The sequence below is a fragment of the Armigeres subalbatus genome, chromosome 2, assembly GCF_024139115.2.
Source record: "Armigeres subalbatus isolate Guangzhou_Male chromosome 2, GZ_Asu_2, whole genome shotgun sequence".
Lineage (NCBI taxonomy): Eukaryota > Metazoa > Arthropoda > Insecta > Diptera > Culicidae > Armigeres > Armigeres subalbatus.
In genome coordinates this window covers 151,228,513-151,239,387 of record NC_085140.1, presented here as the reverse complement: position 1 = coordinate 151,239,387, position 10,875 = coordinate 151,228,513, and the positions used below count along the sequence as shown (strand labels likewise).

Sequence of the window (10,875 nt, the reverse complement as noted above, 5' to 3'; positions counted from 1 at the left end):
TGATAGCGTCAACGTATTAGACAATTTTCCTATTAAAGATGAAGGATTATTTTCATAATTCTGGCCTTTTGGCAGCACGGTGCGGCTAGAAGTTCTTGGGCCGAGGTGAATTTTTGTTCGGTTTGAGAATACATTTTGAAATGTATTCTAATATGTTTAAATAAGTTCTAGTGAAACGAACAAATAGAAATAATTGAAGTGCTTGTGTTTAGAATTATGGTGTGGTGATTGACAGCTTCAAGCAATGGTTGTATCGAGCTCTGTGATGATTTTCAGGTAGGTGTTTATTCGATGATACCGTTTTGTAAAAGTGGAAAGATTCACTCCGGCTCAGTGGTGTGGCATCGGAGAGCGAATTTTGAAATCTACATTTTGTTTTCTACAATTGGATCAATTAGGAGTAAAAGTGATTGAAAAATATTGAGTATTGTGAAGAATAAATAGGAGACTTTTTAAAAATTATCAATCATTAACCTGCGGCATCCAAACAGTATAAATCATTAGTTTTCTGTGCAGTGAGCCGGGAATGTTTTCATACGATTTTGTTTCGGTTGTATTTTTAATCGTGTAGCTTTAATTTATGACCAAAATCCATGCAACATGTTCCTAAAACCCCAAAGTAATCCAGAGAAAAATCAGATGGTTATTCATATACGATAAACATTTTAGATTCATATACGATAAACATTTTAGATGGGGGAAAACTGAAAAAAATGTAAATCGTGTTGAAACAGAATCCTGTGCATTTCTTCGAAATATGTCGTAACTCCAAAACGGGTCCTACGATTTTTTAAAAACTTCGTCCAGAGATGCAGTATAGCCCCAGAATTCAGCTCCAGGTATAAGTTTTGATGGAGATTTTTTTTTGTTAATAACGGTCAGGGGAGCACCGTGGGTACTAATGAACTTCATGGAATTTCTAATATTGAGACATTGCAACCTCAATTGCAATCTTAACTAAAATGTGTTAAAAATAACTTAAAATGTATCATAGCAAATAATCTAGTCATCAACACGTCGAAGACGAAGTACATGATAGGAAGAGGTTCAAGAGAAGACAATGTGAGCCACCCACCGCGAGCTTGCATCGGTGGTGACGAAATCGAGGTGGTAGAAGAATTTGTGTACTTGGGCTCACTGGTGACTGCCGAAAATGACACCAGCAGAGAAATTCGAAGACGCATAGTGGCTGGAAATCGTACGTACTTTGGACTCCGCAAGACGCTCCGATCGAACAGAGTTCGCCGCCGTACCAAACTGACAATCTACAAAACGCTAATTAGACCGGTAGTCCTCTACGGACACGAGACCTGGACGATGCTCGTGGAGGACTAACGCGCACTTGGAGTTTTCGAAAGGAAAGTGCTGCGTACCATCTATGGTGGGGTGCAGATGGCGGACGGTACGTGGAGGAGGCGAATGAATCACAAATTGCATCAGCTGTTGGGAGAACCATCCATCGTTCACACCGCGAAAATCGGACGACTGCGATGGGCCGGGCACGTAGCCAGAATGTCGGACAGTAACCCGGTGAAAATGGTTCTCGACAACGATCCGACGGGCACAAGAAGGCGAGGTGCGCAGCGGGCAAGGTGGATCTATCAGGTGGAAGATGACTTGCGGACCCTCCGTAGCCTGCGTGGTTGGCGACGTGTAGCCATGGACCGAGCCGAATGGAGAAGACTCTTATATACCGCACAGGCCACTTCGGCCTTAGTCTGATTAAATAAAATCATAGCAAATAAGGATGATAGTGTTAATCAAGCACGGAACACCTAGTCTAAAGGATGAATGCATGTACCTAATAGGTCATTAGCAATTAAAAATGGTTAAAATTAGTTATATAAACGGGTGATTCGAACTACAGAAATTTGCATATGTTGCTGGAGGAGATACCAGATAGCTGAGAGAAAAAGCGATTGCGGTTTAGTGATCGGTTAGGATATTACATTTAAATCTAGTGGAAGTAAAAACACGTAAAAACACGTGAAACCACATATAGTTAGTGTTACCATGTGTTACCACTTCACTCTTTCCTTCAACCCCTAATTGTTTTTATTTAATTTAATATATTGGTTTTAATCATGATAAGATTATACATGAAATAAGCATTTTCAATGAATAAATTTAAATTAATCTTTCAAAGATAATTGTTCGATCAAGCAAAGCAATGAGTGTATAGATTGAATATGCTTTTAGATTAAGATTTAATCTACCTAGCTTTTTTGTTATTTTTATCTGTGTAGCAAACTAATCGACTCATGAATAGGGGGCTGCACGGACGAATCTCTTTCTCTTTCGTTCTTCATGAGATTTTCCATTTACTGGACTTGTTGTTTTCTAATTTCTTTGCAGTAAGAAAAAGACAAAGCAGTCCGTGCCGTGCAGTGCCCTATTGCCAATATTTGGGAGGAGAAGGTTCTGCCGCAGGACCAGATAAAGGTGTCTTGTGTCCCGTCTACCGAACGACGATCAGCTGGATTACAGCAACTACCGCGCAATAATATTGCTGATCGCCGCCAACGAAGTACTCTCCTAATTTATGCCGTCGACTAGCACCAATTGCAAGAGAGTTTATATGGGGCAGTGCCAGGCGGGATTTATGGACGATCACTCTGACTCGGACCAGATGTGCGCCATATAATATATTGCAGGAATGCAGTAGGGTCAGGGGTTGGAGTCCCATCGAGTCCCACCTCCAATAGGGGAAACTGGACACACATGATCCTCACTTTTTGTTTAGGATATTTCTCGATGTAACATGCACTGATTTGCACGCTTTTTGATGGACGTGATAAAGATTTGAAATAGTTATTCAAAAACGTCATTGGAAGCAATTATTTGTTCATAAAAGTTACCAAAAACTCGATTTTGCCGAAAGATAGAAATTTGGCATTTTCAAAACTTGCGGAAGACTTGATCCCCATATAGGGGGAAATTATGAGCTGTGCATGTTTAGGTTCTTTAAAGCCTAATGAAAGGTCGAATTGGTCTATTCTCAAATTCTAACAATTATTCATAATCTGTCGGAACAGCAGTCGTGCGAAAATGAAATATTGTTGGTATTAAGCAAGGCAAGTATTTTGGTTCTCGAATAGAGTAATAGTGACAGATATAATGTCAGCTATAGCAACAAAGTTGGCATGGTGATGATGATTTATCTGCAAACCATTCACTCCACTGAAAGACAGTGGTCATATCACGACAACTATGATGTTCCCAAGAGAATCTCTTCTGAAAATTGGCCACACTGCAAATGCATGGCCAATGGTAAATATCCCTGAGTACCTGTTTTGGGACCAACAAAAAAATTCTGTGATACATCGAGATCGCCAGACTACTACCAATACCAAAACCGTGATCATACCAGGATGCTGACTTCATACATCACACAATGGGGAAATCCGATTTCAAAGGTGGAAAAAATTGATAACTTTCTTCACGAACAACTTACAGAAGAGATCAAGAGCTTATTCGAAAGGGAATTTTGCAAAGAATTCAGTGAGTGCTGTTTCATGGACGTAGAACGCTTCTGTATGTAGTTATTGAGCTCGTTTTGCCCTAATGCCCCATATATTGCGAGTTTCCAAACTATTTGTCATTTTATCTTTAAGATATTGTTCTAAAATTGTGCTTATTTCTTCACTGTGGATCCACAGAAGGCCACTAAATATATTTTGTTGGTAAAAGTTGGAAATTTAAGGGATTTTGGGGTCAAATAAGCATCAAAGTGTAAAATTTTATGTGCAATTTTCATGTATTCTGTAAAAAATAGTAATATTTACAGATAAGTGTTGATATTATTGTCTCAAAGTGTTGAACAGATGTTGACAAATGTTTGCCGAACAAAAATCAATGAAATAAATCGTTTCACAAATGTTTTATTTGGTTATTTATTGAGTAAAAAACGATTTTTAAAAACTTTTGAATAGCACCGATGCCAAACATTTCCAAACCATACCCGATAGCACAACTAGACAAGAATAGTCATATGTTATGAGTCTTGATGTGATCATAGATAGGAGGTGATGGGAGATACTCTTTTTTCTTACCTTTTTGCCCAAATTCCCCTATGAAATAATATAGCTCAATGATTCTGAGTAAGAAAATGATGTAGTACTTCTTCTTCTTCTTCTTCTTATTGGCATTACATCCTCACACTGGGACAGAGCCGCCTCGCAGCCTTAGTCTTCATTAAGCACTTCCACAGTTATTAACTGCGAGGTTTCTAAGCCAAGTTACCATTTTTGCATTCGTATATCATGAGGCTAACACGATGATACTTTAATGCCCAGGGAAGTCGAGACAATTTCCAATCCGAAAATTGCCTAGACCGGCACCGGGAATCGAACCCAGCCACCCTCAGCATGGTCTTGCTTTGTAGCCGCGCATCTTACCGCACGGCTAAGGAGGGCCCCTAGATGATGTAGTAATGTAAATTTAATTGATATTTTCTAATGATATAATGAAAATAATAAATAATCATATAATTCATTAAACATATTGAATTATAGGGGATTTAGGGGTCATACAGCTCATTTAATGTAACTTTTTATACAAAATGGGATAACTTTTCTCACGAGCGACTCACAGATAAGGTTAAGGGCTTATTCGAAAGCAAACTTTCCAAGAAATTCAGTGAGTGATGTTTTATAGACATGAGACACTTCTGTATGTAGTTATTGAGATGGTTTTGCCCCAATGTCCCATACATCAAAATTTTTCATATTTTGGTACTTTTATCTTTTAAAAATTATACTGAAATTCTGTTTTCCCCTTCATTGTAGATCCATACATATTACTATACATATTTTGTTGGAAAAAGTTGGAAATTTAAGGGATTTTGGGGTCAAATAATCATCAAACTACATCTATGTGAATTTTTCATGTATTCTGTAAAAATAATGATAACCAAGAAATCATTTGCACTATATTACGTCGAATAATCATTTAGGGTTAATATACGGTGATTTAAAAATTTGTAAGCATTGATATAGCTCTACATATGGTCAATTTTGGCGAAATCTACAGCCTATTTATTATTTAGATATTTATAGATAATAGTTGATATTATTGTCATAATTTTTTTTTAACAAATATCCATATATTACATTAAAAATGTATTTTTAAGGCATTTTGGGACAAATAAGTGAAAAAATTCATTAATTATGTATTTAAAAAAATGGTTCTGAGCCCTGAACCCTTGGATTTTTTTTCAATGCAATCTACGAATATTTGTTATTTTTATAGTATCATTGACAAATTATAATTGAATCAATGTTACTCCATCATTTCTTAACCCAGTATCATTGAGCTATATTATTTCATAAGGGGAATTTGGGTAAAACGTCATGAGAAAAGAATATTTCCTATCTATTCCTATCTATTATCACATCGACTAATATATTTACTCTTATATAGTTGTGCAAACGGGTATGGTTCTAGAATGATTGGCATTGGCACTTTTCAGAAGCATTTAAAAAATCGGGGTTTACCCTATAAATCACAAAATTCATGTAAAGTGCAATTTAATACTTATTTGACCCCAAAATCCCTTAAATTTCCAACTTTTACCAACAAAGCATGTATAGTGCTTTTCTATGGATCTATAATGAAGAGGAGAACACATCTTTAGTACAATACTTGGAAGATAAAAGCACGAAAAATATGATAAACTGTGATGTATGGGACATTGGGGCAAAACGAGCTTAATAACTACATACAGAAGTGTCTCATGTCTATAAAACATCACTCACTGAATTTCTTGGAAAGTTGCTTTCGAATAAGCCCTTAACCTTATCTGTGAGTCGCTCGTGAGAAAAGTTATCCTATTTTGTATAAAAAGTTACATTAAATAAGCTGTATGACCTCTAAATCCCCTATAATTCAATATGTTTAATGAATTATATGATTATTTATTATTTTCATTATATCATTAGAAAATATCAATTAAATTTACATTACTACATCATTTTCTTACTCAGAATCATTGAGCTATATTATTTCATAGGGGAATTTGGGCAAAAAGGTAAGAAAAAAGAGTATCTCCCATCACCTCCTATCTATGATCACATCAAGACTCATAACATATGACTATTCTTGTCTAGTTGTGCTATCGGGTATGGTTTGGAAATGTTTGGCATCGGTGCTATTCAAAAGTTTTTAAAAATCGTTTTTTACTCAATAAATAACTAAATAAAACATTTGTGAAACGATTTATTTCATTGATTTTTGTTCGGCAAACATTTGTCAACATCTGTTCAACACTTTGAGACAATAATATCAACACTTATCTGTAAATATTACTATTTTTTACAGAATACATGAAAATTGCACATAAAATTTTACACTTTGATGCTTATTTGACCCCTAAAATCCCTTAAATTTCCAACTTTTACCAACAAAATATATTTAGTGGCCTTCTGTGGATCCACAGTGAAGAGATAAGTACAATTTTAGAACAATGCTTTAAAGATAAAATGACAAATAGTTTAAAAACTCGCAATATATGGGGCATTAGGGCAAAACGAGCTCAATAACTACATACAGAAGCGTTCTACGTCCATGAAACAGCACTCACTGAATTCTTTGCAAAATTCCCTTTCGAATAAGCTCTTGATCTCTTCTGTAAGTTGTTCGTGAAGAAAGTTATCAATTTTTTCCACCTTTGAAATCGTATTTCCCCATTGTGCATCAATATGGCCATGTCACTCATCCTTTAAACATCATATTTTCTGTTATTATTACACAAATGCGATTTCTCTTGAACGATTGACCAAAAGTTGTTGAATTAGACAATTATTAAAAAATATTTAGGAAGATTTACAAATAAATGGTGATTGTAAGCAAACTTCCCCTAGTTGAAACGGAAAGAATTGAATACCAGATCGAACAATACTGATTTTAAGCCCAGTGATTTGTTGAGATTTTTCAAAGCTCAATTTATACTCGTTTTCATTGAAAATAATGTTAAAATGCATTTGATAAAATTAATCAAAACTAAGTACAAAGTACTAAGTATGTTCAACTTCACTTTGTTCTGGTTAATGAAATAAGGCTATTGAGACATTCAAATTGCGCGTGTATTGCCTGATTGACAAAATTAAAGAGAAATAAAAATTATTTATACTGTTTAACTAGAAAAGAATTTTAACAGATCAATTTAGTTACATACAATACAATAATATGTGATCGTAAACAACAAACGCCTTAATGTATGCAATATCGGGATCAAGTGTGTCCAAACTGTGGGGGATCAAGTGTGTCCATGTTGAGTATTTATCTTATTTTGTTTATTGTATTAAATTGAAATAAGCAATAGTTAATTCAATGAATTTATTCAATTCTACAATAATAAAACTTTGTCCAGTAAAAAAATTACACGTTTTGGTTGGACATATTCAAAGTTATTAAACTTTTCTCCTTTGAAGAAAAAAAGGATTGAGAACGCTAAAATAATAAACCTCTCTAAAACCCATATACATAAAGTAACAAATATCAAATGTTACTCAGATTCAATAATCTATCTAACGGATCCTTTTGCACATATCAGTGATATAAAAATGTGATTAGTTTTCGAGAAAACAGGGGGGGATCATGTGTCCCCAGGGATCATGTGTGTCCAGTTTCCCCTACATTTTTCAAATCAAAATCTTCCACATAATGTCTGAGATTTTAGAACATAGTAAATTAAATATAATATGCTTAATTTGAAAATCCTTAATTTTGGAATAATATGAACATATCAGATTTGGATTGTCAAACATTTGGAAATTGATCAATATATTGAGCTTGTGGTTTGATTTTCTCAATATTGAGACTGTGAGGCCGTCTTCAGTGAATCGACTTGTCGGGTCGAGTACTAGACACTGCAGACGGCCTTACAGTTGCGGTCGAAATACGTATCTGCAAAGATTACAAAACATGGTGGAATTAAATGGAAGGTACTAAACTTGTCTTATGACAGATAAAAATATGTACCATAATATAATTAAAATATCCAGTCTTGCTATTGACGAATTTCGCGCCAACTCGAAAGTACTAAACTCGTCTTATGACAGATGAAGATATTCCACTAGAAGAGCTTAAATAATTTTCTCACATATTTAGATATTGTTGTAATTAACATGATTGGTCGTACAGCTGAATCTCCGAATAATGTACTATTAATAGTTATTTCTTCCTTCGCCTGATAAAAAAGTGAAAACTACCAGATTTTCGTTAGCACTAATAAATTATAAAATACAAAATGTACAATTCGACCGACTTGCTTTTAAATTATAAGTGTAGATGCGAAGATGACGAACTTTTGTTATTTTTTGATAGCAGACGAATACATTTTCACGATAAACTTCTTTATTGGGAGTGCAGAAAGAAGCAGTTTCTCTAATGAGTGTAAAACGTCCTCATCTCAAATAAGTAATGTTTTACGAGAATTGAGAGCATACTATTCGAAAAACATTGTGCAAAACACTGACACTTATTCCAATCAAAGTATACATGAACCAAATTATAAAGTACGAAAATAATTGGAAAATGGTAAAGTGATTAGAATTATATTTGTTTTTTTGTTGATATCAGCATAAGATATGCCTAATCTTCAAATAATGCAACAACACTCCATTAGGAACATTAAAGAGAAATTCACTCACACAATTTAGTATCACTTTTCGCAATCCTTATTATTATTTTGGATGGCGTTAAAACTCTATAAATCCCTAAAAACATATTATTATTTGAAGATATTTGAAAAAAAAACCTAAATCACCAATTGATTTTATTCATAAGGCACGACAATCAAAACATACTACATTCAAACAAGCTATTACATAGAAAGTACAACCACCCCACGATGCGGTGCCGCATGGACTGACCACAAGTGCCGGTATGACTTTTTTGTCATTTCTTTCGTTTTTTCGCAAATCCGGTGGCAGTGTGTTGCTCGTGGTCACACGTACGGACTCTCGTTTTTTCCTTCATTCTGAGACTCCCGTTTCTCTCAATTAATCGCGCGCCGCGCGGACGGGTCTGAGTATGTCTTTCTCTCGCGCATTGCTTTCGAGTAAGTCAAATTCAAATTTATTCTAAAATCTAATAAAATCGATAGCTTTACACATGGAGTTAGTTAACGCGCACACTGGGACAAAAGAGGCAATAATATTTTACTCCACATGAATACCAAGTGCTCATTTCGCTGCTTCCAGTATAAAAGCGTCTGTTCCCGGCACCAGAATTATCAGTAATCGGTGGGAACTTATCCAAGAGCATTTCATAAGTTTAGCTCCTGATTTTTGGTCTGAGAACTTCGGCCGAAGACGAATTCGAAACTTTCTCTAAGTTTCGAACAAAAAAAAACAAGATCATTTTGATCATTCTCGTATTGTGCATCAATAGAAGAAAAAAGTGAATATAACAAACATGATTAAGATTGTGGCTGTTTTTGTGGTGCTGTGTGGAATCAGTTCTGGGTACTCGGTCCCTGTGCGAAATGGTGCGTGTTCTTACAATCAATGGACATTTATAGGAATAAAAATTATTTCTTGAGTGGTTTGGAAGTGATACTAACTGTGATATTTCTCAACTGGCAGCTTTCATGTACTATCAACAGCCCATGGGCTACATGGGTCAACGGCAAGCCATGTACGGACTCCACTACCAGAACCAGCAACTTCGGAATCTACGCCGCTCGGCTGGAGTGTCTGCCTTCGCCGCTGGAAACAACCTTGCTGCCGGAACATATCTGAAGGGTAAGTTCATGGAAAATGCTTCAAGCTTAGCTTGATGTGTGACATGTGATGTTATTAATCGTCAGATTGCAAAAACACAGATGTTGAAAGCGCTGAAACACCTGTTCAAGACCCCAGCATACCGTCTGTTGCTGATGCGTACCCAGCAGAACAGTACCCTGTCGAAGACATTCCAGCTATTCAACAAGATGTCCCAGCTGTCCAGGAATTCGATGCAGTGGAACCTATTGCTGATGAGCCGGTAGCTGCTCCAGTTGTTCCAGCTGTTATCCCAGAAAAGAAGAAGAAGAAGGTCACTGTTCAGTTGGACTCTGCCGAAGAGGAGGAGCAGGACACTCAGGTCGGACGTCGTGGTGGAAACCGCACTGCTGCTCCAAATGCGTACTTCCCCGTCAACTTCGGAAGCACGAACGGAGGTGCCATCGCCATTGCCAACTCCTACAGCACCGGAAAGGGAGGATCTGCCACTAGCACTGCCACTGCTTACGGAAGCCCAGCCACTGCTGAACTGAGAAGGGCTGCCCCTGTTCAACTGAGAAAGAAACCTGCCAAGCTGCGAGCCCGTCCATATTAGATTTCTAGTATTGAAGTTGGCTTCAGTGGTTCCTAGTGATAAGACTTCTTAATTTATTAAGTGCAATCCAACTCCTCCATAGGTTATCAAAAATACGTGTGCAAAAGGAATTGACTAGATTGTTAATTCTGAAGAAGTGCAGGGCGCATTTATTATTTATTTTGTAATTAACTAAACTCTTCGAACCCCAAATAAACCCAAGAACGACTACTGAAATACACGAGACTCTGATCTGCCACAGTAAAAATATCTATCTTTTTTCAATATCCGAATTAACATTATTTGATCCCTAGTCAAGATTGAGAGAGAAAATATTGCGATGTTATTCAGTCATGCTACACTTTTTGTCTTGTTTCTCTGTGAAGTATTGGAAGCCTTTTTGGAGCTGGCAGAGTCAATTTGTTAATTTGTTGTGCATCACTTGAAACCGTCTTCTTGTTTTATTCTTGGCATTACATCCCCCACTGGGACATTGCCGCTTCGCAGCTAAGTGCTCATTCCACATTTCCACAGCTATTACCTGGAAATTTCCAATCCTCGCAACCTCGTCTCATG

General features: G+C 36.3%; 1 protein-coding gene across 2 annotated transcripts; it reads left to right on the top strand.

Moving 5' to 3' along the window:
- The first annotated feature begins 9,226 nt into the window (after window positions 1–9,226).
- LOC134215286 (uncharacterized) lies at window positions 9,227–10,552 on the top strand. Of its 2 annotated transcripts, none has more exons than XM_062694508.1 (3): window positions 9,227–9,490; window positions 9,588–9,746; window positions 9,827–10,552. In XM_062694508.1, the coding sequence occupies exons 1-3, from the start codon at window positions 9,418–9,420 to the stop codon at window positions 10,318–10,320; spliced, it is 726 nt and encodes a 241-aa protein (XP_062550492.1). In that variant the 5' UTR covers window positions 9,227–9,417; the 3' UTR covers window positions 10,321–10,552. The 2 variants fall into 2 exon arrangements, with proteins under 2 accessions (XP_062550492.1, XP_062550491.1); XM_062694507.1 differs by having other exon boundaries at window positions 9,812–10,552.
- Window positions 10,553–10,875: the final 323 nt, after the last annotated feature.

Excerpts from the sequence above, each read along its gene's own strand:
- LOC134215286 (XM_062694507.1), top strand. The coding sequence starts at position 9,418 with ATGATTAAGATTGTGGCTGTTTTTGTGGTGCTGTGTGGAATCAGTTCT. Across the intron at positions 9,491-9,587 it reads CTCGGTCCCTGTGCGAAATG|CTTTCATGTACTATCAACAG; the intron begins GTGCGTGTTCTT and ends CTCAACTGGCAG. Across the intron at positions 9,747-9,811 it reads TGCCGGAACATATCTGAAGG|ATTGCAAAAACACAGATGTT; the intron begins GTAAGTTCATGG and ends ATTAATCGTCAG.